The following is a 27069-nucleotide window of genomic DNA, read 5'->3' as shown; positions in this document are numbered from 1 at the left end:
CGGGGACGTCTGGTAACCTACTTCTAGTCCCCACTCAGCCATTAAGCTCACTGGGTGACCTTGGGTCAGTCACTGTCTCTCAGCCTTACAGGTTTGTAGTGAGGACAAAATGGAGAAGGGGGAGAAGCATGTGCCCCACTCTGAGCTCCTTGGAGGAAAGGTGTGGTATAAATCTAATTTTTAAAAATGTGCACATTTCTGAATATAGGATTGCAGCATCAGTGCAAATATTACATTGTAGTCCGCAGGCAGCATTCTATTTTCAGATTTACTTTCCCTGTCCTGAGAAGTGTGGGAAATCTGTCTGCCTAATGGAATGTTAACAAATTCAGTTTTGTGCTGCTATTCTTTGAGTATCCTAAATTGCACATTTGGAAGTGGCAGAACCTCAGCAGGATATTAAAATTCACCCTGACACACACACCCCAAATTCCAGTGGCAAGTCTAACAGGGCCTCTTTTTTCTGAGGAATTTCCAAAGGTAGGTTTTTAAGACTTGCGGTTCTCTACAGATCACAGTGCCCTTTAATCTGTTTTTCAGGAATAATGACATTTTGATTTTGCAGGAGAAAAGAACAACTATTAGCCCTGAGTTTGGTGCAATATATCTTAGATCAAGGTTCCCCAACCTAGTGTTGTCCAGATGTTTTGGGTGACCACTGCCATTCGCCCCAACAGCATAACCAATTGGAGTCCAACACTTTCTGGAGGTGCCAAGTTGGGTACACCTGGCCTAGACCTTGCTGAATTACTAAACCCTTGGACCTTTTTACTTACCAGCCGCAGTAGTTTCAATTGAGACTTCGGTATTAGTTTTGTTCTAATCAAACACCTGCAGATTTAAGCAACATGTAAATAAGCAATGGATAACAAAAGATGGGCTTCCTTAAATTCTTAAAAATGGCGGACCATGGTCTTATGAAGCCTTCAATAGATTATACTGGTATGATCTTTTTTTCATAAAGTCAGAGAGCTAGATGGTATCATAATGGAAGCATGTTTCACCTGAAATCCTTGGACAGAATATTTCTGGAGCCATTTTGTTTCTGAGTTGAAAGCTTCCATTAAACTTCTATTTTCAGAAGAAGAAGAAATAGTTGTAGTACTGTATGTGGAAATAATGTGCTCCTGGTATGTATATGCCTTGAGGCTGAGGCGTGAAAGAGGCAAGATATTGCAGGAGAAATGGCAAAAATTAAAAGAAGATCGCTGAGTGTTTATTTTTATTATTATTGGTGTTGCAGAGTAGTGAGAAAAAAGAGACGGAATGATTGGCATGCTAAGCAGAAAACATCAGAGAACGAGTTAATTTTTTCTAGATAGATAAGATGTAAAGGAATAAGGAAAAAATGGCAGTATTTTCTTATAACCTGGTTTGCATAAGGTAATGAACTTCTAGCTCATATTATGGGTTAGCTTCAGTGTGCTTTAGCCAAAATTTTCGAAGCCTCCAATGTCTTCCTCTTTGAAAAGAAAGAAGGGTGTGGTTTGTCTATATTTCTGGTTCTGCAATTTTTAAAAAATGCTTGTACTTTATTGTGGTCTGTAGAATGTAATCTGTACTCAAAGATTTATCAGATAATGTGAGTTTTGTAATTGGTGCCAAAAACATGTGTGGAGTTTTACAGCTGGGGAGTATTACAGATGCAGGAGAGAGATAACTGACTGGGGGTGTCTGTTTTGTTTTTGTTTTACAAAAATCCTTTACTGTTGGACGAGGTGGGCAAATCTGTCAATTTCAGTTTCTCATTAAAAAAAACAACTCTTAAGTTCAGTTCTCCACATTTCCTCGTTAGTTTGCTTTTTTAAAAGAAGACTCCTTGTAAAAATTCATCGGCTCTTCAGTACAAAATTGTCTTCATACATATTTTTGCAAATCAAACCTGCCTTGTGTAATGCATTTTTATGTTATTTTCATCAGTACATTTATTTATTTTTTTGGCACACAACACAAACTGAATAACAAATCGAATTTCTTCCCTATCTTTAGCTGTTATTAACAATTTTATACAGCATTTACATGATATCCATACTCACTTTGAGCTTCAAAACGAGATGGAAGCAAAAACACATTTGTTTAAAAAATAAACCCCAAGGATTCCTGGGTAGCTCTTAGTGCAGAGGAAAAATACAGAAGAACAAAGCACAGATCACTGAAATAGTTCATGCAGAATAATCTTTCAGAGTGTATCAGGCAAGTAGCATGCAGGAGGTTTTTTTTTCTGAAAAATAAGAGTAGATACACGAGAGGACGGAAATGTACTGGACAGAGGTAAATTTTATTCTAGGGCCTCTGCAAGCTCCTCTGTTTCTCTTTTTGCATTTGCTAGTAGAGAAATAGGGCTCATTCCACCTTTATTTACTTCAAAATGTTTACATGCTGCCTATCCAAATAAAAAGTCCACCATGGAGGCTTACATATTAAATAAAAGAGTACATGCCCACCTGTTAAAGCGTCATTGGCAAGGGGTGGGGGAAGATAATCTGGGAGGCTGAGCTAAAGCGGTCCCGCACCCCTGGGCCGCATCTGGCCCCCGGGCCTTAGTTTGGGGACCCCTGGTGTACCAGCCAAAACTAGTGAAACAAACTCCTGGCTATTGATATCTGACTGGGGAAGCACACAAAAATGCTTTCCTGCCATCCCATAGATGCCTGGGATGTAGGCATGCATTCCTTACAAGTTCTGTTTAATTTATATTGCTTTTAATGGATTTGTATGCTTTGGCCAGAAGCCCTGCATCCAGCTCATCCTGTGTTGACGAAGAACATTTCCACATGTCGGAAGCAACTAAGATTATTGGCAGTGCAGTCCTCTATATTAGCCTTCCCCAACCTGGTACCCTCCAGAGGTTTTATACCAGTCACAACCACTATGGCTGTGCTGACTGGGAATGATGGGAGTTGTAGTCCAAAAACATCTGGAAGGTGCTTGATGGGCAATGCCTCTATACTTGTTCCTTCAGAAGTCTCAGAAGTTAGTTTTCCTGTATAAATTCATACTAGATTATTCTTCAGCCATAAGGGTCCTTCTCTACCCCACCCTACCCTGAACTTAAGGTGGAATGGGTGAAGTATCATTGCCCCCTAGGTGCATCCCATCATGTTATCTGGTCAAATGGACTCTTAAGGTTGTTTTGTGTATAGCTAGAGATGTTGGACAGAGTAAACGAGCAACAATAGAGTGGTTCAACCCAGATGCAGGTTTATTGCCTGGTAAGAACTGGGCCTTTGGTCTTTGCTGAGCATGACCTGATTTCCGGCTTGACCTTCCTTCTACCTAGTCCTTTAAAAAAATCTCTGCCAATAATCGTGCAGTTGAATACTTGTGGGTTGTTATTGTGCTTGCCTGCAAATTTACTTATTCTGTTTTTTTACGACACAGGCTCAGCTAGTGATTTGTGCATAGAAAGTTCAAATGAGGAAACTTTATTTTAAAAAAAATCATTGCGAAGTAGATAATGGGTGTGTGTGGCAATAAGAAAGCCACAACTAGGTCAATATATACTTTGCCCATTTTGCATTTCCAAGTTAAACCCCTTGCATTTGTAACTTGATAATTTGGAGGGATTTTTTCTCTCTCCTCAAATTGGTGAAGAGTTTTCAACATCAAATATGTATGTGTGTGCCCACAAAAATGGTTTACGTGCTTTTGTTTTTTAGTTTTGAGGGGTTTTTATTATAAGACTAGAATATCAACTGTTTGGAATGAGGCAAGATTTACATTTCACATACCAAATATAACTTCTGGCCAAAGATCTCTTATTTCATTTTGACAAGAACTTGGATTCCTATGAAAGCTCCTGAATAGCAAGATGGACTGTTTAAGTAAACTCTAATATTTTCTAAATGTTTCGAAAAATGTTAAAAGTGCAGCACTTCTGGGGGTAAAGCCCATTGGGGAGCGGGCAACCTTTGTGAGCCAGGATCTCAGCACATTCTATGGCCTTGGCTACTAAGCCTTAATATCATCAGCTCCTTGTTTGTAATATGAGATAAGGATGGTCTGCTTTACAGGATTACAAAGATACTGGCTGTGAAAAGCTTTGAGTACCTAAAGAAAGTACTGTATAACTACTATTATGGCTGCTAATAAATATGCAAAGGCAAGGAAACGTAGAAATTTGACAAGTAGTGGCCAAGTTGTTAATGCATTTACCTGTATTTGGAGTCAATATAGGAAGATATCTTATAAGTGAGCCAGACTATTGGTCCATCAAGCCTGGTATTATCTACTTGACAAAGGTTCTCCAAGGGCTTCTCCAGCCCTAATTCCTGAGATCCCTTTAAATGGTTAGTGTTCCTTAGTCCAATGGATATTCCTCTGCCAACACCAACATTCCTTTGGGAACAACAAGTTCGAGTCGTCCGTAGTGGGGAAAGGTTTGGGTCTGAAGCTAGAGAGTAACCATCTGTTTGTCATTCAGTTGCTCTGATCTCTTTCCATAATTGCAGAAATCTAAATCGTGGTGGTTTGTAGATTAAAAGATGACTCACTGATTTTCCTGCCTACCTCTGCTTGCATTGTTTCTAATGCTTTAGTTCTTCTAATTGCTACCTTTCCATCATCCTGATGTGTCTGTAGAAACACACACACATGTATGTTCAAATCTGAAGAAATCCTGCCTTTCCCTGAGGCAATGGTATTTAGGTGATACTGTATGCACCTCAGTTTTGTTTAACATTTACCTTGATGAGTTTTGGTGAACTTCAGTGTTTGCTCACTATTTAAAACAATTGGTCTGGCCAAATAAGAATATTCCCCTGCTATGGATTTTGGAATTGTAGGTCTTCATTGGACTTGAACCATGGCAAACCGGAATCAGATTCCCAGTGGCTGATGAATGTTACTGGCTGACTTTGAACCAGTCACATTCTCTCAGCCCAACCTAACTTATGGGTTGATTGTAAGTTAAAATGGAATGACCCTAAAGGTTGCTTTTTATGAGCTTTTTGTGGAATTAACAGGATGAAAATCTAATAATAAAAATGGCTTACCAGTTAGCTCCATGTTGAATCATTACAATCCTTTGGGCAAACTGATTTTCTCACGCTCCATACTTCAATTTTGTTTCCTCGCAGGAATTTGGCAGCAAAAAATCTATCACTTCGAGGTGTGACTTCACCGAAAATCTAATAGCCAATGGTTGTGCGGGGCACTTTGAGAGTACAAAAAGCAGCATTAAAATAGTGAAGAACCTTCCTCTGAGCAGCAAGGGCTCTAGTGTGGCCAGTTCAGATGTTATCCAGATAATGCCTCAAAAGATCTCACTAAATCTGCGGCCTGGTAAGTTAGCACCAAATGTCTGTAAGCTGTATGGATAATTTGCAAGCAACCTGGACACACTATGGCAGGAACCCAGTGTGGTGCCTTCCAGCTCCCATCAGCCCCCTGCCAGCATGACTTATGTTCAAGGATAAAGGGCACTGCAGTTCAACAAAAGTTGGAGGACACCATGTTGTCTTCCCCTGCTCTGTGGGTTTGCTCACATGTAGTACCAAACCATGGTTTGGAGATATGGGAGTAAATCCTGTGCCCATTGTTCCCGTTCCCCCGCTTTCTACTCATACAATCCAGTTATTTAGTTAGTTGCTGGGTTTATTTATCGTTTGCATTTATTTTTGCTTATATATATTTACAGCATTTCTACACCACCATATCATAACGCACCAAGGGCTGCAACAAACCATAGTTTACTGTTACCTCAGGAACCTGTAATACATAATTGTAAGTAAGGATCAGACTCTGGGTTACAGGCAAGCCACAATATTGAGAAGATCTCTAATAGTCAAACCGCCCTTGTTTCTTCCCCTTCCTTTCTTGGAAATGAGCCATCCCCAGCCCTGATGCACAATTGCAGTCTAAAGCAGCTGGAGGGCATGAGGTTGGGGAAGTGTGTTGTTGACTGAGAAACTCGCCCACACTTCAGCTTGTCCCACCGCTTTTCCACAGGAAAACCTGCTGCTTACCACTGAATCAGAACAAATGTCAATTGGTTTTTCTGTGGCTTGATGTTTGTTATGATTTGGCAGTAAACAACGGGTTTTCCTGGGGGAAAATGGTGGAACAAATGAAAAGCTACTTGGACCTGTGCTTTCAGGACATGGGGCAAATGGAAATGTGGGCAAGCACTGGGTTCTCAGTCATTAAAGTTTTATGAAACTGTGTTCCCATTTCCCCTTGAAATCCACCAGCTACTCGTCTTCAGAAATTATTCCCATTGTATTATCTCTTTTCTTAACACGGTTAAGTGACTTAGTCGTCCTACCTTCCCTGTAAAGACAAGATTGCACTGACTCGAGAGATGAACTTTTGATCCAAGAAGCTAGAGTTTACCATATTATTAGCTTTCTGCCAAGACGAAAAAATAAAATGGAAAAAGCAAGAATCTTGTTGTGGAAATAGCTTTGCAGAAAAGAGGCATTAATACAGTTCCAACGTTTGTATGAAAATATTTAGCCTTTGATATTTGGTTGTTTTTGTTTTCTAAAAAGGCCCTTTGTATTGAAGCTAAAGGCCATTATGAAAGACAGATTCACTAAACAATTGTGTACGTGCCTGGAATGTCTGCGTTGTGTTGTAGTCCAGGCAAACTGCAAATAGAGGAAATGTTTTCCCTTTTCATTCCTCTCCTCCTCTAAGGAAAAGGTTTAGGATTTATTTATTAATAACAAGGATTATTATTTTTTACTAATAATGAGGCTCTTGTGTTCCTCTGATGAGAGCCCCAAGTTCATAAGGAATTCATATTCCCCACACACTTAAAACTCACGGATTTTCCTGACATTAAAATTAATCACAGCACAAAACAAACAAGTCCCATCACCCGAAGTGGAAACGCCTGTTAGTTTCACATAAATAGAGGGAACTATTGAAATTTGGTTACTGAGCATTCCAGCTTGCAAAAGCCACCCTGAAAAATGGTTTTAATCTCCTCCTTCCAAAATTGCTGTCATTGTGCTCATTAATGGAACTCATGCTTGGTAGTGTTCTCGTCATGCACTTGATGGAAAGCAAAGCTGACTTGGTTTCATGCTGGTGAAGCTGATAGGATGTTGACTCCCAGCAATGTCTGTAAGGCCACAGGTTCCCTTTCTCTGGACTGTAGGTCATACTCTGACTGCCATTAGCTCCCAGCAGAGATCGTTCCTGCTCCGCTACTTGAAAAAAATTAAACTAGAGATTGCTTTTTGAGAAGCTTTCTGTAAGCAAAGTCTGTTCCGTACCACTGAGCTTTGGGTGCATACATTTTAATGGCTATGGTTTCTTGTAAACTGTTCTCCCCAGTGCAAATCCATTAATATAGTTGCCACTGCTGTACACTATATCCATGGCCCTGCTTCTGTTCTGGACACCAGGTAGACTGATCTAATCAATCTATGCAAATCCAGAGTGGATGCAGCTAGGAGCTGGTAATATATACAAGCCTAATGCTGTAATGTGAATGTTGATTTTAAAGCTTTCTATTGATTGAAAGTTCACATTTGATTCAGGACAAGTTCACACATTCAGAATCGCCCTCCATGCGACGCATTCCAATTGTCCTGGAGAGAATGCGTTTGCAAAGAGAAAATAGTTGCTGAATGGGAACAAGGCTCCCTTGTTTGCTAGCAGTTGCAGGGTGGAAAAAAGCTTTGCTAGAGCTGAGCCATCTGTCACATCAATCACTTCAACAACAGTGAATCTTTAGGTTGCAGGTGAAATTCTTACTTTGGCAGGGGGGTGGGAAGCAAATCCTCTTCAGAGCGTAATAAAATGAAATTGCAGGGGCTTTAATAGCAGTGGTAACAAAATGTGAAAGTGTAGAAAATATATGTACACAGGAAAAGCACTTCTGTATGTGTGTGTATATAAGCTTTGCACATAGCTTCACGGGGTCTTTTACTGCAGAGGAAGCCAATGGCATATATTGTCCTAAGCCAGCCCAGTCTTTCCATGCTCTTGCAGATTTCCACTCTTAGGGACGTTGCTACTTTGGCCTTTTAACCCATTGAGCCTTTTCTTCCTTGTCCCCCACCTCTCCATCACTGCATTATGCTCTCAAGCTGTTGTCCACCCACCCCACCTCAATTCTTTTGTGTCCTGTTCCCTCCTCCTCTCCCTGAGCTAGAATCTGTCCTATCTCCATCTATCACCAATGATGGCTACAGACATTGTAATACGATCATATATATGTCACTGGAGAAAGGAAGTTGGACTACTGTCAAAAAGAAGTTGTACTCTGCTAGCCATGTGGAATTGCCATTTTTTGCGGGACCACTGCTGTTGTTGATGTACATTCATCAGTTTGTTTTAAGTGATTTTATTGGATTTTAATGTTATATGACCGTATGGTTGTGACCTGCCCTGGGACCTTATGGTGAAGGTGCTTTCACTATCAGGCAGTTCTTAAGAGGACGCTGGATGATGACCATCTACTGCTGGGTGTCCACAAAACTGTGCATACCTATGGGGCCAAAGTAGATTATTTCCCTAGATTGTGAAGAGAGGAAGGATTATATCTGTAAACCCTTGAAGCCATAACTTCCTAGCTGCATACCTGTGTTGTGCAGCTGTTACCAAAACGTTATACAAGACGCAACAGGACATAATTGAGTGTTACAAGCAAGGCTTCCGTTTGCAAACAGCCCTTAATATAAGTGGTGGAGAAGCATTTATAAAATGAGCAGTTAGTAAATGAGACTGACTCTGTTTTGTTTATACAACAAGCAAAATATATATTGCAATAAACAGGAATACTTCAGTTGAGTGGCCTAGGAGTTGAGCTGCTTTCTACTTCCTTGACAGTTTGGAGGTGAAAATCTTGCTTGGGGTCTGCCCTGGGTTGCTGGATCTAACTCACTCAGCTGTGAAAGAGAGCCTGATCTGTTGAGCTAGAAATGTCATTTGATGTGACAGAATAGTGCTCCCGGGCAAAGCCTATTAGAACCAACCATTATGAGGCATTTGGATTTCAGTTTTCAAATGCTTATCCTGTCTTTTCAAAGGGAGGGGAGAAAAAGGTGGCAGTGGGATGCATGTGTTATATAGTAGCCTATTAAAAATATGTTGGATTTAACTTCAGTTTTTATGTTTGAACCATTTCAAATTTTGACGTAGCAACTGAAGGTTCAGAGCAGAGCTTGACTCTACATTGATCATAGAAGTGCTGGTATTCTCCTGTCCCCAACTAGCCCAGTTAACACAGGCACCCAAACCATAGGAAAATCTAAGACACATTGTTGAGCTGGGATACTGCATGACCACATGGTCCTGTAATCACCAGTCCACATTCATTCCATTTCACTTAACTAAGAGAGAGAGAGAGAGAGAAAGAGAGAGAGAGAGAGAGAGAGAGAGAGAGAGAGAGAGAGAGAGAGAGAGAAGGGCCCCTTCCATCAGCTTAATGGAAACATACTTCTGTTTTGGTTCTTCTCTTCTCAGAACGCTCTCCATCTGCAGCCATTCTGAGGGAGAGGCAAGGTGGCAGGGCCCCCACAATTGTTCTAGACAGTGGATGGTACCTTCCTTAGAACTGTCTCATGCACCAGCCGTGGTACATGATTTTGCTTATTTTCTTCTTCCTTTCAGGTCCCTTCCTCTTTAGTATTGCATCTGTTTGATTTTAATCCGTTATTATTGCAGTGAACTAGCTTGAGTGCATTGGTAAACAAAAACAAAGAAATGAAATGGCTCCCAGCCAGTAGCTGCAAGTCTTGCAACTGGGAAATATGGTTGTGGCTTGGCTGCCCGCATGGATGCAAGCTAAAGAGCAGCCACATCAGAGTAGCACTGCAGGGTTATCGTTGTGGCCCTCATATGACCTGCCAGTGGAACAGACTCCCTCGGAAGGTGGTGGACTCCTTCATTGAACGTTCTTAAGCAGAGGTTCAATGGCCATCTGCCATGGATGTTTTAGAGATTCCTGCATTGCAGGGGGTTGGACCAGAAGACCCTCAGGGTACCTTCCAACTCTGCAATTCTATGGTTCTAACTGAGATTAATGGGTAATTGCTTCAGTTGCCCCCCCCCCCCAATTGCAATTGCCAGGTTGCTACTGAAGCCTTAATGGAAGGGCTCTCTTATAGATTTTACAAAAAGGAAAGTATGCTGTTTGGATTTTGGCATGTTATATCAATTACATGTTGCAACAGGAAACTTTGTGAAGAAGTATTCATATTTCAGGCATGAATCTGTGACTATTTCTGGTAACAGTTAAGGGGGTGATTTTGCACCGCCAGCTGAGTGAAATGCAAGAGGCAAAGAAAGGAAACAACTGGCTTGCCTTTTGCTTGTTAACCTGCCACAAACCTGCTGCTTCCACAGGTGATCCGACACCTTTCCATGTGCACGTTCGGCAGGTAGAGGACTATCCTGTGGACCTGTATTATTTGATGGACCTTTCCCTCTCCATGAAGGATGATTTGGACAACATCCGGAATCTGGGAACCACGCTGGCTGAAGAGATGGGGAAACTCACCAGCAATTTCCGTCTTGGGTTTGGCTCTTTCGTGGACAAAAATATCTCTCCCTTTTCTTACACAGCACCCAGATACAAGAACAACCCTTGCACTGGGTAAGCAAAGGGCCGGCAGCTGCTGCAGTTGTTGCTTTGGCACTGAATGTGCAAGAACATAAGATTTCTTTCCTACTGAGCAGAGCAAGCTAGAACCTGCAGCAGCATCCCACGGCTGCAGGGAAGGGCTTGCAAGACCTCACAGCTTGCAGGATCGTTTAAAAGTAGAAACCTCACCTTTGAAAAAACAGCTGTGTATTGAATTTTGTGTAGGATCACGATATCTGCAATGCAGTATTTTAATATTCCTTTTAAAGAATATATATTCTAAACTGCAGATATAAATACATTTGGGAAATGGAAACTTTGGTCCTTGGGTTTTTGAAAATATTATTCTTTATATTCTTGGCCTATGCATTTGTGTATGTAAAATTAGGGCAGTGGCCAGGATCCAAAGGCCCACTCAGCCTAGTGCTTTGCATAGGATTTTCTTGGCGGGAAGTCCCCTCTGACTGCATGGCAGAAGACCAGGCCTGCATAGATGAGTGACTCACCAAGCTAAACTGGGTCCATGTACCATTTGTTGTGGCTTGACAACTTCCTGTTTTTTTTACAGGTCCCAGAAAGGCAGCAAAACCAAGCATTGTGAGTCCCTTCTAGACTGGAGGGCTGCAGTTGTGTTAGTGGGTCCCAGATTGTGTGGGCCTGCAAAACACTTGCAAGCAACTCAAAGGGGAATGGGTGGTTTGCAAAAGTAGTTACTGATACATGGTGAGTGGTGTCTGCCAAAGAGTAAAAGTTAAACAAACCTGAACTCACCAAGTGATCACAAGCCTTTGAGCTACGTAGCTGAAAGTAGTTCTTTGGATCCCAGCTAGTATTACTGTCTAACTTGCAGGGATGTTTGGGGCAGTTAACAACTACTGTCTCATACTTTTTTCCCTGGAGCAGTCTCCAGGGTTTCAAACAAGTGCCTAGTGGCGGCAAATTTATTTGACAGGAAGCCAGTGGTTCCTGATAATTTAGCAACTCTCCTGTGGCTTTTAGAAAGAAATTTTTAAAAGAGATTTTAAAGCTCTGTGGACAACACACTTTGGGAGACTTTTCTAACCCTAACCCTAATATTCAGGTACAGTATAGGTGTTTCTGCAGGCAAAACCATTTACTTAAAAGGAGAGCTTATACGAGAAAGAGAGAAGCTGGAGGCTCATTCAAGTCCCCTCCACACACAGCATTTACACACCCCTTTCCCACCACACCAACCACACTCCTGGCACAGCCAGAATGCACATTTGTGGGCAGTTTGTTTTCGAGCGGATGTGTTGCATCCAAAACAAATAACAAATTATTTTATGCATACGTATTTTTCACCAGCCTCGGCAGCCTTGCTTGCATTTTGCTATACCCCAAATTGAATTTGTGCAGCAATTTATAGATTTTTGACAAGCATCATTGTGGGGAAGGGGGTAACAGGGTCGATAGTGGTGAGGAGCATGAGCTGAAGCACTGAAAAGACAATCAGCTATGCAAGTATTGTTCCTGAATCTACATCCATGAAAAGTAGAACCTTTCTTCCTTTAAAGCGGGAGTCTTCTGTAGTGTCCATTGCACGCATGCATATTAGTTTTAAAATACAGGGCTCCCTGAAAGTTGCAGCCTAATCCTATGCATGGTAACTCTGAAGCGAGTCTCGCTGAGTTCATTGGGGCTTACTCTCAAATAAGTACCTGTAGGACTGCAGAGTTAGGAGTAACCTAACTCCATGTTCTTCTTTTTAAAGCACTCCCACATCTGGAACCCCTGTTATCTTCTATCCAGTGTCAGTAACCTTCGGCATGAGGGAATCCACCAAACTGCTGAAATTAAACTGGCAGTCAATGAATGCTTGGCTCTGGGCATGAGCATTTTCGCTCTGACAGTTGCCTCATGTCAGCCAGCCGAGGCCTATTATGCACGACATCATGCTCACCTGCTCTGGGCTCTGTGCAGCACAAAGCTACAGGGATACTGGATACTACTGTTTCTTCTCTGGCTTACGTATCCCTGCAGTCTGTGCGCTCGTTCCAACTATGCAGTCATTGTTTGCCGTTCACATCACCTTTGTAGGGGGGAAAGTGATGTGAATCAGGGCTGATAATATCCCCGAGTGTTCTAAATCGGGCAGGCAGCTTCCACAAGCAGAGGAAGCTCCTCACTTTAGCATCTGGCTCTCGAGTTCATGGAAAGGTGGAATAATACGGCCTCTGCTTTGTGCGACTGTCATTGCATGTAGACTGTGAGCACCTGAATTAGGCTGATAACCGTCTGGGGAAAAAGGAGACTAAAACCACAAAATTGTGGAAGAGAACTGTAAAGTGAACCACTGTTTGTAGACAAAATCTCCTGCACTTTAATTAACAATATTTTTGGGTGTTTAATTAGTGCACATTTTCCAAACAGTTCTGTGCTAGAAACGCAGAACAAGGAAAGCATTTCAACCCCAAAGTGACAGCAGGGGAAGAAAAGGGCTGAGTAAAAGAACACCACGTGGTTTTCAGCAAATTTACAAGGAAGGCAAAATACCAAACACACACATGTCCTTCTCTAATGTAACTTATCATGGTTACAGAGCCCGTTTAATCACACCTACTCAAGGCCACATTTTCATAACCTACTAGAAAAGTCAATATCCTTGGCCTGGTGGAGATACAATGCTGACTCTCTGTATACTCTTCTTTGGAATCAGGAGTTTCTCAAATCAGGAGACAGGCAGTTCTTCCTTCACCTCTCTCTCTCCCCCCCCCCAACCCCCTCTGCTGCTGCTAATTGCCAGTTTCCCCTTTTCTTTCTTTCCTAATTTATGGTTCAACATAAAGTGGTTACCAACATTAAGTGGTTTCCAACTTAAGCATGATTTGATACCAGATCTGAAATCTGGTTGGCGGATGATTTGGTAGTGACCTAAAACCAGGGGTTACTTTCAGTGCAGACGTAAAGTTAAAATTATGATTAAGGCTGGTAAGAGAAGGGGAGAAGAGGGCATGCTTATTTGGTTGAAGGATGGTTTCTGCTTGCAAACCACAGTCCCATCTGCAGTACAGTGGTACCTCGCAAGACGGAATGCCTCGCTAGACGAAAAACTCGCTAGATGAAAGGCATTCGCTAATGAAAGGGTGACTCGCAAGATGAATTTCCCTATGGCCGCGACTCGCAAAACGAAAACGTTTTGCGATTCCCCCCCGTAAAACCGCGCTTCCTCCGACCGTGCTTCGCAAGATGAAATTTCCGCTATACGACAACACTTGTGGAACGAATTAATTTCGTCTTGCGAGGCACCACTGTATACGTTTAAAGCAGTATCATGCCACTTTAAACATTCATGACTTCCCCCAAATAATTCTGGGCTGTAGTTTGCTAAGGGTGCTGTGACTTGTTAGGAGATACCTCAGTGCCCTTCAGAGAGCTCTGTTTTCCAGACTGTTTTAGCCTCAGTTAATATAACCCCTAGTATGTAGCATATATAACTACTGAGAATGAAGAGGAGAGAACAAGCATATTGAGGTTCTGTGTTATTTATGATGGCCAATTTGCCAAACCCTCCACTCCAACTTAACACTGACATAAGATCTCTGCTAAGCTTCAAATCACAGAGTATTAGCTAACTGAACTAGAAGCTGCTAAGCTTCTAGGGACTCCTGTTCATGCTTATAAGAGAAAGTAGCATGATTAAAATGAAATTATTCTCCTGAAACCATAGAACTAGTGAAAGCAAAGCAAATATGCCCTTTTCAAATGGCATAGTTGTTTTTCAGTTTCGGAAGTGGGGAGACTTGAGAGACTTGCTTCACTCTTGTACATACCATGCGGAGAAGTGAGCTTGTCAGCTCAACCATAAAGCAGTCATGTAAATACAAGACAGAGTGACAGAGACTGAAAACAGAATTTTCCAGCATTCCTTACATCTGTTCCCCAGCTTTCAGCAGCCGCCGCCATTGTTCATCATGGCCAGTTCAGGCCCCTCTTCTTCCCTGGTGGGCTTTTCACATTGCTGAGGTGATAGTGACACTATGACAAGGAGGGGGAAAATAATAATTTTTAAAAATCTGTAGGGCTCTTTTGCATACACATTATGAGCACCTGATATAGCCCCAATGGAATTGCAGGCCAGTTTCTCTCCTATTCATTAAAACTACATGCACTGAAATATTTATGTATCTGTTACAATTCTTGTATTTCCCATCTTTCGGAATATAAATATTTCCAAGGTTGTTTCCAATTAAATTTATGTATTTTAAAAATACAATAAACATTGTTTAACTACTTGAAAAGTCATCAGGATCCTCCTCACAGGGCAATTGATGGAATATTGCCCTCTTGGGGTAGGTTGGAAGTCCAGGTAGAGCAGGCCTAAGGCTTGCCTGCTTCTTTCCTGGTTCATGCCAAAATCTCAATCCTGAACAACAGCCAGCACCACGTTTACTCAGAAAGAAGTCTCTATAGAGACTCTTGTCTGGGGCATATTCAGTTTCAAAAATAAGTTGCTCATTTCCAGTGTCATTGTATTGTACATTATTCAGAATCTAATTTTTTAAGCCAGAAAGTTGCTCTGAATTTGCATTCTTGAGCAGATTTAGTAGGTATGAAGTGCGACGTAAACTCTTGGTGTTATTATCTTACTGTGCAGACAAATGACTCACAATGATGTTTCATTTCTTTTCTAGTTACAAGTTATTTCCCAGTTGTGTCCCATCCTTTGGATTTCGCCACCTTTTGTCCCTCACTGATAAAGTTGACCGGTTTAATGAAGAGGTTCAGAAACAGAAGGTTTCCCGCAATAGGGATGCCCCAGAAGGTGGCTTTGACGCAATCTTGCAGGCTGCTGTGTGTGAGGTGAGTAACTTCTGGCAGATTGCGAATGGTTGACTATATCTGCCATTCCTTGTAACCTGTAGGGTTTGCGGGCATTGGAGATGGGAAGTTAATTGATTGTGTGTGGGGAGAACATATTTTTAAAAATGGAGCTGATAAATGAATTCTCAGAATAGCGTTGTGCGCCATGTGGAATTTGTGCTTTTTGGGTTAGCTGGGGAGATTATATATCTCTGTAGTGAGTACCTGCACTTGGGACTTGTTCATCTCACCAACAGGGTATATGTGCTAGTTTGCCATTTTGAAGCACAAAAAGAAAGAGTCTGGCACATTTGTGGGTCCCTGTATCTATCGGGTGGCACTATCCCTAGTCTCCATCTGAAGAAAAATTGTAGTGCTATTGTTACTTGTCCCTTTGGCTGGCAGTTCCATCTGTGGCATTCCCTGCCAGTAGATCCTAAATATGCCTCTTGTTTATGAACAATGAACATTTGACACTGGGATTTGGGTGCAGCATTTGTAGTAAAATACTTTTCTTGTCCTTTTTTTGCCTTTGTATATTAGTAAGGTATATGGCATGACAGCCTATTTTAAGAATCTGTTGATACTATTTTTGGATAGGTTGCATCTATCTGGCAGAGCTTCAGTTTCTGCTGCTTGTTTTCTATATACAGTATATATATATGTGTGTGTGTATATGTGTGTGTGTGTGTGTGTGTGTATGTATGTGTGTGTATATATATATATATATATATATATATATATATATATATATATATATTCACACACAACCATAGCTTCTGTGCGGATCAAAACACAGCCTGCTTCTTAAATGTGTGCAGGCACAGTTGCCTCTCGTCAGCTGCCTTGGCAAAAGTTCCACTCTTGGCAGAAAGACAATTTTTATTCAAACTGCTGTCAGCATAATAAAAGGATAATATGTTTGTCACTTCCCTGGAGGGGGGAGTTATTTCCTGTGTTCAGCAGGGGACACTAAAGACAGCATTGTTTTTTTTACACCTGCTGCTAATAATAATGTCTCACATGGCTTTTTAAATTTTATTTCTTCACACCTTTTTTTGCTGTTCTAAAAATGGAGCTGCTTTCCTAGGTTTCGGGAGCAAATATAAAATGCATGCCACTTTTTATGATTCTAGAGTTGGGAACTATAATAGAATATACCCCTACTCCCCCGGAGGAATGATTGCATGATCAGTGAACTCTTACAGGACTTGCAGTCAGCAAATCTGATTTTCCATGTGTATGTTGACCTCAAAGGAGGCACAACTTCCCTAAACTAATATATCCCCTTGGAAAATGCAGTTAGTTGCTGCAGTAAATACATGACATGTTATATTTTGCTTTGGCCTGCCCTTTGCAGCCTTTGATCTTTTGGATATTTCCTTCAAATAAGCAGGTCTCACAGGCTACTGGGGTATTGTACCTGTTTCACAGCCAATGTTGTGACTGACTGTGACATGTATGTTGACCACTGAAAACGTCATTGTGCTTGAATGCCTAGAGCAACCATTTGCCCATTTTAGGCAGGAGTAAGTTGTTTAAGAGGGTTTCCGGTCAAGAGGATAATGCATAATTTCCCTGAGCTGAATGTTTGGAGGATTGGGTTTCCACATCTTCCTACCAGTGGCAGGAAGAGCATATTTTTATTGCTGCAGATAATGTCATGCACAGATTATGTTTTGCATTCCAAGTTACCCACCAGGGACTGAATTTGTATATTTTTACTTATTCTGCTTTATTTATTACAATACATGCATTAGAATTTCTGGTTACAGAATATGAAGGTTATGGTTCTAATTCTGCTCTGTTTTTATTGTTTTCCTGTGGCTTTGTTTCTGTTTACAGCTCTTTTACAAAATAGTTTTATCTGTGTTATTGATGATACTCTTTAGCAATGCCTATCTCCTGAAGGAAGGGCTTGGTGCAGGAAGAAGCTGTCTGTTGGCATGAGCAAAGGCTGATGGGTTTCTTCTTTTGCCTTGATTTCAATGTAGAAGGAGATTGGATGGCGGAAGGAGGCTTCTCACTTGTTGGTGTTCACTACGGATGATGTCCCACACATAGCACTGGATGGGAAGCTGGGTGGATTGGTGCAGCCACATGATGGGCAGTGTCACCTGAATGAGGCCAACGAATACACCGCTTCCAATCAACTGGTGAGAATGCATAGCAATGAAATGGATGTGTAAAATGTCTAGTTATCATTCTAAGGGTCTCTTGAATGCCACGCAGGTATACCTGACGTTGTTTTGACTTCACATTTGGATGATTAGACAGTTTAAAAAACACATTCCCTTGTGTCTCTGGAGCCCTGCATGAGGCAAAATAGTATATAGAAAAGCTGCCGCATGGAGTCCCTTGCTTCATCCCAGCTCTTCCCTCAGTGTTGTGTGAGGTAAACAGCTGCTCCTTATCAGGGTTCTGTATCACTGCTCCTTGTTGCATTTCATTTCAGGATGGAACAACTTGTTACCCCTAAACCCTTAACTGCTGTTTAAAGATGGTAGCTGTGTGAATGTCTCACAACTTACTGTGTCTTAGTGCAACTTGTTGTATCTCCATTATGCTTTCAGCAGCAGTCATGTGTTTCTGCTTCTGTTTGCCCCTTACTAGCTAAGTGCTGTCCTTCCATTTATTTGTATCGGTATATAAATAATATTGGTAAACAAAGGACAAGGTAAACCTTGATTTGACACTTTGAATTCAGTAGAGAGGTCTGCAGATAGCTATTTTCCTTCTTCGGCTTTTCTGGATGAAGAGCTGCTTTGTTCTTGCATAGCTGTTGGGCTTTTTTTCTGCAGGCCAGGCAAATTGCAAATCCTAATTATTATTGTGCCATTTAATGAGCATGTAATGTTCCCCTCCCTCCATGTTGAAAGTGTTCCTAACTCGCTGTCCTTAGACAATGGGCTTGAATCCTTCCACAGGACAGTTCTTTGTTTTCCTGTGTAAACAAAGTCAGTAGATGTACATATTCATTGGCCATTTCTGTAATTTGTGTACTAGCCTAGAAATCACATGAAAATCTATTCTGCCAGCATAGTATTGGAAGAATGTCAGTGTGGTTCACAATGGAAGGCCTGGATACAAATTCCTGCTCCCAGCAGAGACTTGGCTGAATGACCTTGGTTGGTCATCAGTTTCTCCATCTGTTAAATGGGAATATTACTGGCCGGTCCAAACAGGACGGGCTGGAATCAGTGAAAAGTTTGGCACGTCTAATTTCCATTGAAAGGGGTAGTACTAATGTGCATAGATAAATGCTTAAAGCTGCAATCCTAAACTCTCAGGTCAATGAGCTTCATGGAATACATGTCTTGTTAATTTCTCCTGTGGGATTCAGATGGCACTAAAGATTTACGATTTTAGGGGTAAAATCCCAAAAAGCTCAATAACTTTAATCCTAAAAAAGGTCAAAAACATTGGTTGGCCCTTTGGTCGGCACTTATGGCCCTTCACTTCATCAAATCTGGCCCTCCTTGAAAAAAGTTTGGACACCACTAAATGGTGTTCTTAATAGTGTGTTCATACTAAGCTTTGCTCTGAGTTGGAGGTAATTGATGCATGGCCTAAACAGAGTGGATTGCTATTATAGATGTCAGAAGTCTCTTTGCTCCAAATGTGTGACGTGAGAGAGGTTTTCCTCCACTTGTTTATATTGGGGCAAGATGCTGCCTTCTCCTGCTGTTACTTCACTGCCATTTGTATGGGTAATTGGGGGGGGGGGTGTGCTGCTGGAAGGGAGAGCTCCACTGGTTTATATCTTCTTTTGAGAGTGCAGAGAATAGTCTGAGAATACATAATGTGGGCACATGGTTACAATCAGGTCTTAACCTGGATGGGAGGCCATGATGGCTCAGTGCAAGCTATGCAGAACTTCCTGAGAAGAGATTTTGGGATGTAATGAAAAAGGGTAAAGAGAGCAGCTGACCCCATAATTGGTGGGGAATTGGGCAGCATCCCTATTTATTCGTTGCTTGGCTGACTTAATGTGACTAATTTGCTTGGAACCTAGTTAAGTGATGAAGTGCCCACTATGCCATACAGGCCTTCCTGGGTATTAAGCTCTACAGGGGAGGCCTTCTTGGTAGTGGCTCCTTGATTATGAAATTTGCCACCCCACTGATTCTTTTGAGTTTTCAGTTCCAGTGGAAGGCACATTTCTTCATGTATGCCATTGTGTGGGCGGGTTGAGTTGTTACCTATCAAGTTTTAACTAACTTGCTCTGCTCTTGTTTTCGTTTTCACTGTAATAAAAGTACTTGAATTTTATTGCTGCCTATTTTGAGTAGTTGCCCTGGCAAGTAATTTACTTTAATAACAAAAAACCTGTGAATTGGCCTAGTTTTCACGTGATCATAATGAGTACACTTACTGATGGCAAATCAGGAATACAGCTTTGGTTCAGACGGGCCACAGAGTTCCGTTCCTTGACACATGGATGCCGTAATATGAAATGTCTTAAAGTGCATCCACAGTGTGGAAATCTCTTATTTGCAGATGTGTGTGCTTAGCTATAATTGTATAAACTTGGAGTCTTTTAAAGCACAATCCTATGCATATCTGCTCAGAAGGAAGCCCTGTTAACTTTAATGAAACTTACAGGCAAATAAGAGTAAAGCTGAAAAGCAGTTATAATTCAATTTTCTTTGTCTTCACTGGTCTCTCTTTCTCTGTCTTTTCCTAGGATTATCCTTCTCTTGCTCTTCTTGCAGAGAAACTAGCTGAGAACAATATACACCTAATTTTTGCAGTGACAAAAAGTCACTATGTTCTTTATAAGGTAAGTGTTAGGCGCAAAGAGAAAGAAACTGGTTTTCTGTTTGAAACCTGCTGGAAAGTGAAGGGGGAAGGAAGTCAGTAGAGTCAGAGTGGGCCTTGAAAATGACCCCACTCCAGGGGTGGATAATCTTTTATTAGGGTAGCATTGCCCCATTGTAGCCCCTCCAGGGGTTTCATGCCAAGGTGGATGTGGGCCACACTCTCATAGAATAGAATCATAGAATCATAGAGTTGGAAGAGACCACAAGGGCCATCCAGTCCAACCCCCTGCCAAGCATGCATGCACGCACAAACACATGCAGGAATATGGCATATTTTTACACATGCAGGCACACTGGGAGCTCTCAATTGCAGATTTGTCCACTGTTTTTGAAACTTCCCCATCCTTGCCCCAATCTTGAGAAGCTTGAAGGACTCTTTCAGGTCTGATTAAGATTGCAAGGTGGCAGTTTTGCCACTGGAATTTGGGGGTGAAAGGAGAGAATGTGTTAAGACGTCTAGTACTTCGGAGGAAGGAAGAGCTGCTTGGAATTAAAAAAGCACTTGAGAATGTGCTTATGATCTCCTGGGAGCTTTGCCTCTGTGCAAATCAGGCTGCAATCCTAACTGTGTCTACTCGGATGTACGTCCTGTTGGAATTCAGTGGTGCTTTCTTCCAAATAAGTGGGGTTAGGGTTGCAGCCCTAAGCAGCTCTGCAGTGCGCCCTCCTCCCAACTTCATTCTTCAGTTAATTTCAGAATGGAGCTTCAGTGAAAAGCAGCTAAGCTTCTTAAAGTGAATAGATCAATGTTGGTGATCATGAAGGCACCAAAAATAGCTATGGGATTTAATCCTTATTTTGGGAACGTTGCCAACAGAAGTGTATTCAGCCCAACCTGTCGTTACTTAAATCTTATTACTTAAAAGTGAATTATGTCTCTGCACTGTTCAGAGGCTCAAAGTACCTTGTGTCTCTTTCAACAAAATTTCCCATTCTCCTCCACCTAATTAATGTCCGTGAACAGAAGTCTCCAAGGACCAATATTTTTCCCTTTTATAAAAATTGTGGCTTTTTAATTATATTGATGAAACTTATGAGGATATAATTTCCTTTGTTTTTTAATAACTTGTTTCTCTCTCTCTCTCTCTCTCTCTCTCTCTCTCTCTCTCTCTCAAGAACCTTACTGCCCTCATTCCTGGAACGACAGTAGAGATTTTAAATCAAGACTCTACAAATATTATCCAGCTTATAGTCAAGGCCTACAACGTGAGTTTTTCACTTTTGGTCTTTAGATGTCATCAACTCTGTCTGTATGTTTTAATTATTTAGAATACTTACATCCCTCTCTATGGCCCCAAGAGGCTCTCAAAGTTGTTTACAAAGGAGTCTCAAAATAAAAGATGCATTCAAGTGTGGTATTGGGGAGCAGACATAACATTGTTCCACTCTTCAGGCATATCACAAAAGGAGGTGTGTGCAGATGGTAAGAAAATTGAACTTGTGTCCTGCACTGTAAATGGATAATTGGATATCCTTAAATTTACTACAGTCCATTTCTCTTTGCCTTGCCCCTGCTTCAGATTGTCAGTCTAGTTGTTGTTTCTTCTTGCTTCACACATCCTCCATCATTGTTGACCAGCTATCCCCTGCCCTGGTAACTGTGACATTTGAGTTTCTGTATTGAACCACAGAAGAGCCAGTCTAGTGTAGTGGTTAGAGTGTTGGACTAGGACCTAGGAGACTGGCGTTCAAATCCCCACTAGCCCAGGCTTGCCATAAGTCAGGAAAATTCCCGACATGTCCTGGTTTTCGGGTGTAAAAATGGTGTTGGAGGAATTTTGCCGAATTGGTCAAATGTCATGGGAAGCCTGGATGCATGGCAACATGATGAAAAAAAAGCTCCAAAAGCTTAAAAACACCTTGAGGTGGGATAGAAATGCAGTAAATAAATTATGAACAGATATTTGTGTGCTTACGCAAATTACCCACTTCAAATTATTTCTCTTGCTTTTTGGCGGAAATTCTGAGGTTGGATCTTCTCGTACTGTATGCAGGTGATTTTGTACATAGGTGCTATATAAGAACATAAAATTATTTTGCTTTGATGGATTGAAGCCAGAATAGGAGCTCTTAACGGTTTCGTATCATGGCTTGAATTCCTGTTAACCGATTTCTCATTGTTAATCCTGTTTCTTCACTGTTTTCTCTATAATGTTTCAACGCAGAGAAGTGCTGTCCCAGAGTGTTTATTACTTCCTTTTGATTACTTCCCTTTCCCTCATGAGTGCCAGAAAAGCACTTCTAGTCTCTTCCCATGGAGCAGCGCTTAGAGGTTAAGCTCGGCTGCATGGATGCCTATTAGAAGTCAAAGCTACATTATGCAATGTGGTGGTCCACGTTGTCCCCTGATTGGCTCTTTGGGACTATAAAAGAGGCTGCTGGGAGAAAGGAAATCGGCCACTCATGGGCATGCACCTACTTGTTAATATTTTTTGTGGTCCCCTTTGTCCTATATTTGACTTGTAGATAGACCCTGCCCTGATAAGAAAGGTAGATTTATACTGAATAATATAGGCAGCAGCACATTCAACCTAGTAATACCGGTCCTGACTGGCAGCATCTTTTTGTTTTAAAGATCACAGCAGGAAAAGAAGATGGCATGTATGAGGGATACCAATTTCCTCCGTTTGTTTTGATTGTGTGGGAGGCTGATGAGGATAGTTGGCATGTGGGCAGCGGGTGATTTGTTGCTGTGTATGCCACAAGAATTTTGGAACTATTTAGAGTTTAAGAATCTCTTGTTGGAAGCCACCCAGAGTGGCTGAGGAAACCCAGCCAGATGGGCGGGGTATAAGTAAAAATATTATTATTATTATTATTATTATTATTATTATTATTATTAATTAGACTCCAATTTTGTTGGTATTTTAATGTATTAAGACAGCCATAGCCAACATGGTGCCCTGTAGAAGCTGTTGGACTACAACTCTCATTGTCCTTGCCCATTGGTCTTGCTGACTGGGGCTGATGAGAGCTGGGAGTCCAATTATATCTGGAGAGCAGCATGCTGGGTCTATTGAAAAACAAGCCATATTAACATTGGAGAATCCAGCAGAGATGCATTTAAAACACACACACACACACACACACACACACACACACACACACACACACATTTTCTGCTACTCTGCTTTTGATTTGGAAATACTTGATATCCTGTTTATCTCACTGTAAAAGATATCAGACTATGACAATGCATCTTTATAGCTATTTAGAATACTTATAAACAAACACCCTGAAGGGAGGAGCAGGGGACCATAAAAGGTTTGAACATATTTTTACAGCAGTGGTAATGAGCGAAGGATAAACAGTCAGTCACCATTATAGCTACGTGTGCCCAACTCATTGTTTCCTTTCATGGAAAGCCAGTACAGTACTGCCCTCTTGCTAACACTGGAATACTGATGAAGAGGAACTGGGCAGCAAGTGAAGCATCACAGAGGAGGAGTGCAGGCAAAGGGGCAAGTGGTGGAGAAGCAACTCTGGGCTTGGCAGTTTTATTCCACTTAAATTCCATTAAGTTTCTTGGTTGGAGAGGATGGCACTGATGGAGAAGGGAGGTGCTCCTTATCGCTACTATGGATGCAACCTTAGATCACTGTGCTGTTTCATGTACAGTCGTACCTCGTGTTGCGTTCGCTGTGGGTTGCGAACGGCACGGGTTACGAACGCGCCAAACCCGGAAGTAACAGAATGGGTTACTTCCAGTTTTGGCGGGTTGTACATGCGCAGGCGCGTCAAATGACATCATGCGCAGATGCTCCGAATTGCGACCCGCGCGTGCGCAGAAGTGGCGTTGCGGGTTGCGGACTGCTCAGGATGCGAACGGGGCTCTGGAATGGATCCCATTCGCATCTAGAGGTACCACTGTAATTTGATGTGCCCATTAGTGTATGGTTTGTTCTTACAAATGTCTTAAGAAGTGAAATGATGTATGTGCATTTAAATTTTTTTAACTTTTGGGACTCTGTTTCTTTTTCTTTTCTAGAGTATCCGATCTAAAGTAGAGCTAACTGTCTGGGATAACCCTGAGGACCTCAACCTGGCTTTCACAGCCACGTGTCAGGATGGCTTGTCATACCCTGGAGTCAGGAAGTGTGCAGATCTTCAGATAGGAGACACAGTGAGTTTGTTTATCCAATGGGCAGGATAGGAAATAATCATGGTAGAATTGCATATGGGCCATCAGGTTCCCATGAAAGGGATAATTGAAGCAGTGCTATAATAGGAGTTCCCTCCTCTCACAGGTGCCTACGACCTCTGCACTGTGAATTTCTAAACACCCACCTTCTTCAAACGGCCTCTTCGTAAAAAAAATTCCCTCCACCTAGGGAGCTATGTTGCAGAATATAGCTGCTGTTAGTTGTTATATTGTTCTGCTATTTAAGTAGCCTTTGATAACTTAATGTTGCTGCCGTTGTCACTTTTAGATGGCTGTAAGATTGTTCATTGTTATGTTTTTTGATATTCTGAGCTGCCTTCTACAGTGGCACATAAATTCAGTTTTTATTAGTTTAGAGGTAGGAGTTTAAGAGGATTGCTTCCAGATCTAATACTGAAAAAGAGAGACCAAATTCTGCCAGTGAATTCTGTTTGAGGACTGCTTGGAAACTGGAAGGCCACAACGTGTTGGGCTTGAGGGAAGCAGCTTTCCATTCCATACATTATGTAATCTATCTTGAAAATGGTAAAAGCATTTTAATTTGTTATTCTCATTTTGAACTTCTTCATCAGCTGGCTTACCACTTTCCCTTGCATTGCTCACAGGGTAGCAGCACATTCTTGTGCATGTCAGAAGTAAGCCCCACTGAGTTGAAGGGGCCTTATCCCCCATTTACCTTGGAGAAACTGCAATCTTAGATCAGTGTGCAATCTTAGATCAGTGAGCACTAATCTGTGCTTCGCTAGTCGTGCATTTATGTTGTCGGGGCATGCTCACAACCCCACTCGGGGCAGCTTTCAACCGAATATTAAAAACAATACAGCATCAAACATTGAAAACTTCCCTAAACAGGGCTGCCTTCAGTTGACTTTTAAAAGTAAAATAGTTGCTTATTGCCTTGACATCTGCTGGGAGGGCATTCCACAGGGCAGGCACCACTACCAAGAAGGCCCTCTGCCTGGTTCCCTGTAACCTCACTTCTCGCAGTGAGGGAACCGCCAGAAGGCCCTCGGTGCTGGGTCCAGGCTGGACGATGGAGCCGCTCCTTCAGGTATACAGGACCAAGGCTGTTTAGGGCTGTAAAGTTCAGCACCAACACTTTAAATTGTGCTTGGAAACGTACTGGGAGCCAGTGAAGATCTTTCAGTACCGGTGTTATGTGGTCTCGGCAGCTGCTCCCAGTCACCAGTCTTCTTTGCTTCCAGTGCTCGTTCCTCAGCTCTTACTACAATCGCCTTCCCACGTGGTCCCAGCCTGTGGATTTTATGTACGGTGGAATGCTGATGCAAGCTGTGGTTTTGCTTACATCCAGCACAGTGTGTAAAATATTCAATGTGAACTGGGGCCTATGTGCATTAACACTTACGTGAGAAGGACCAAGGAATAATTATCTTCGGACGGTCAGAACATGGGAAGTTTCCAAATTTGTTTAATTTGGAAATGTATAATTGGCTTTTTAAATTGTATTATGATTTGGTATGATTTGACATTGTAATAATGTGGCCCATATTGGAGTGTTACTAATGAAAAAAATAAGAAAAAATATTTTATAAAACCCCAAAAAAAAACACTTATGTGAGAAGGCCTTGAATGGTACCCCTCCTCCCCGCTGCCCTGCAAAGAGAAAGTGCAGGTGGGTGACATGAACAAGGCCTATTTGCATAGGTGTTTTCAATATGTGCATCGTTATCCAACAGAAATGAATACTGTATTTTCCGGCGTATAAGGCGACTGGGCGTATAAGACAACCCCCAACTTTTCCAGTTAAAATATAGAGTTTGAGATATACTCGACCACAGATTCTCCACCCGGCGTATAAGACGACCCCCGACTTTTGAGAAGATTTTCCTGGATTAAAAAGTAGTCTTATACGCCAGAATATACAGTATATCAAACCACACATTGGGAGAAGGCAATGTAGATCAGGCTTCCTCAACCTTGGCCCTCCAGATGTTTTTGGCCTACAACTCCCATGATCCCTAGCTAGCAGGACCAGTGGTCAGGGATGATGGGAATTGTAGTCTGAAAACATCTGGAGGGCCGAGGTTGAGGAAGCCTGCTGTAGATGCTTCATGCTTGTTCCCTTGAAGAACCTGGGTATTGTGAGTTCTAATCTGCTCTGATCACAGGATTGGGAAACTTCTATGGTCCGTGTAATCCTGGGGCTCCTCCCAGCAAATGTTTTAAGCTCTTTGATCTGTTTTCCTTTGTGAAGGAGGAGAGCTACTCCTTCCTTCATACCCCTGCAAGTCTCTAGATCAGGCTTTCCTGTGCTTTTTCTGAATCGAGGACAGCACTGTTGGGGTTACTAACAGCGAAACTTGCTGCAGTGTCCCATCTGCACATTGCCATCTGGCACAGAAGAGCAGAGCAGGCTGGGATTTCAATAAAACGGAGAATTCTCAGTGACCCTTTGAAAGAGCCAAGAGATTCCCCCCTCCCCACTGTCTGTTTCAAACGAAGCCTGTTTCGAAGTACATCAGAAATCGGCTGATAGATAAACCCGGAGCAAAGCTAACATGCTGCATTGACATATGTAAATACTTTTAAGTTTCATAAATCAGTTCATTTGCTCCATTTGCGCCACTGTGTTTTACAGGGGTGGGCTGTCCCTTGTTTTATTAGCAACAGTTCTGCATTCTCCAAGCAATTTTGTGCTCAATTAAAAAAGAAAAAAAGCACGGGAGAAAAGGGGGGAGGAATAAAAGAGGCAACACTTATTT

General features: G+C 41.9%; 1 protein-coding gene across 2 annotated transcripts in view; it reads left to right on the top strand.

Moving 5' to 3' along the window:
* ITGB5 (integrin subunit beta 5) overlaps positions 1 to 27069 on the top strand; it is a 74112-nt gene that overhangs the window by 15144 nt on the left and 31899 nt on the right. For both annotated transcript variants that reach the window (XR_004427481.1, XM_033163130.1), the window contains exons 3-9: positions 5079 to 5283; positions 10303 to 10552; positions 15193 to 15361; positions 17356 to 17517; positions 20049 to 20144; positions 21301 to 21390; positions 24173 to 24307. Coding sequence is in view for 1 of the 2 variants with exons in the window: in XM_033163130.1 (XP_033019021.1) it covers positions 5079 to 5283; positions 10303 to 10552; positions 15193 to 15361; positions 17356 to 17517; positions 20049 to 20144; positions 21301 to 21390; positions 24173 to 24307 (1107 nt within the window). In the remaining variant the exon portion in view is untranslated. The remainder of the gene's footprint in view (positions 1 to 5078; positions 5284 to 10302; positions 10553 to 15192; positions 15362 to 17355; positions 17518 to 20048; positions 20145 to 21300; positions 21391 to 24172; positions 24308 to 27069) is intronic.

Source organism: Lacerta agilis, chromosome 1 (genome assembly GCF_009819535.1).
Source record: "Lacerta agilis isolate rLacAgi1 chromosome 1, rLacAgi1.pri, whole genome shotgun sequence".
NCBI lineage: Eukaryota > Metazoa > Chordata > Lepidosauria > Squamata > Lacertidae > Lacerta > Lacerta agilis.
This window is presented reverse-complemented; position numbering and strand designations above follow the sequence as displayed.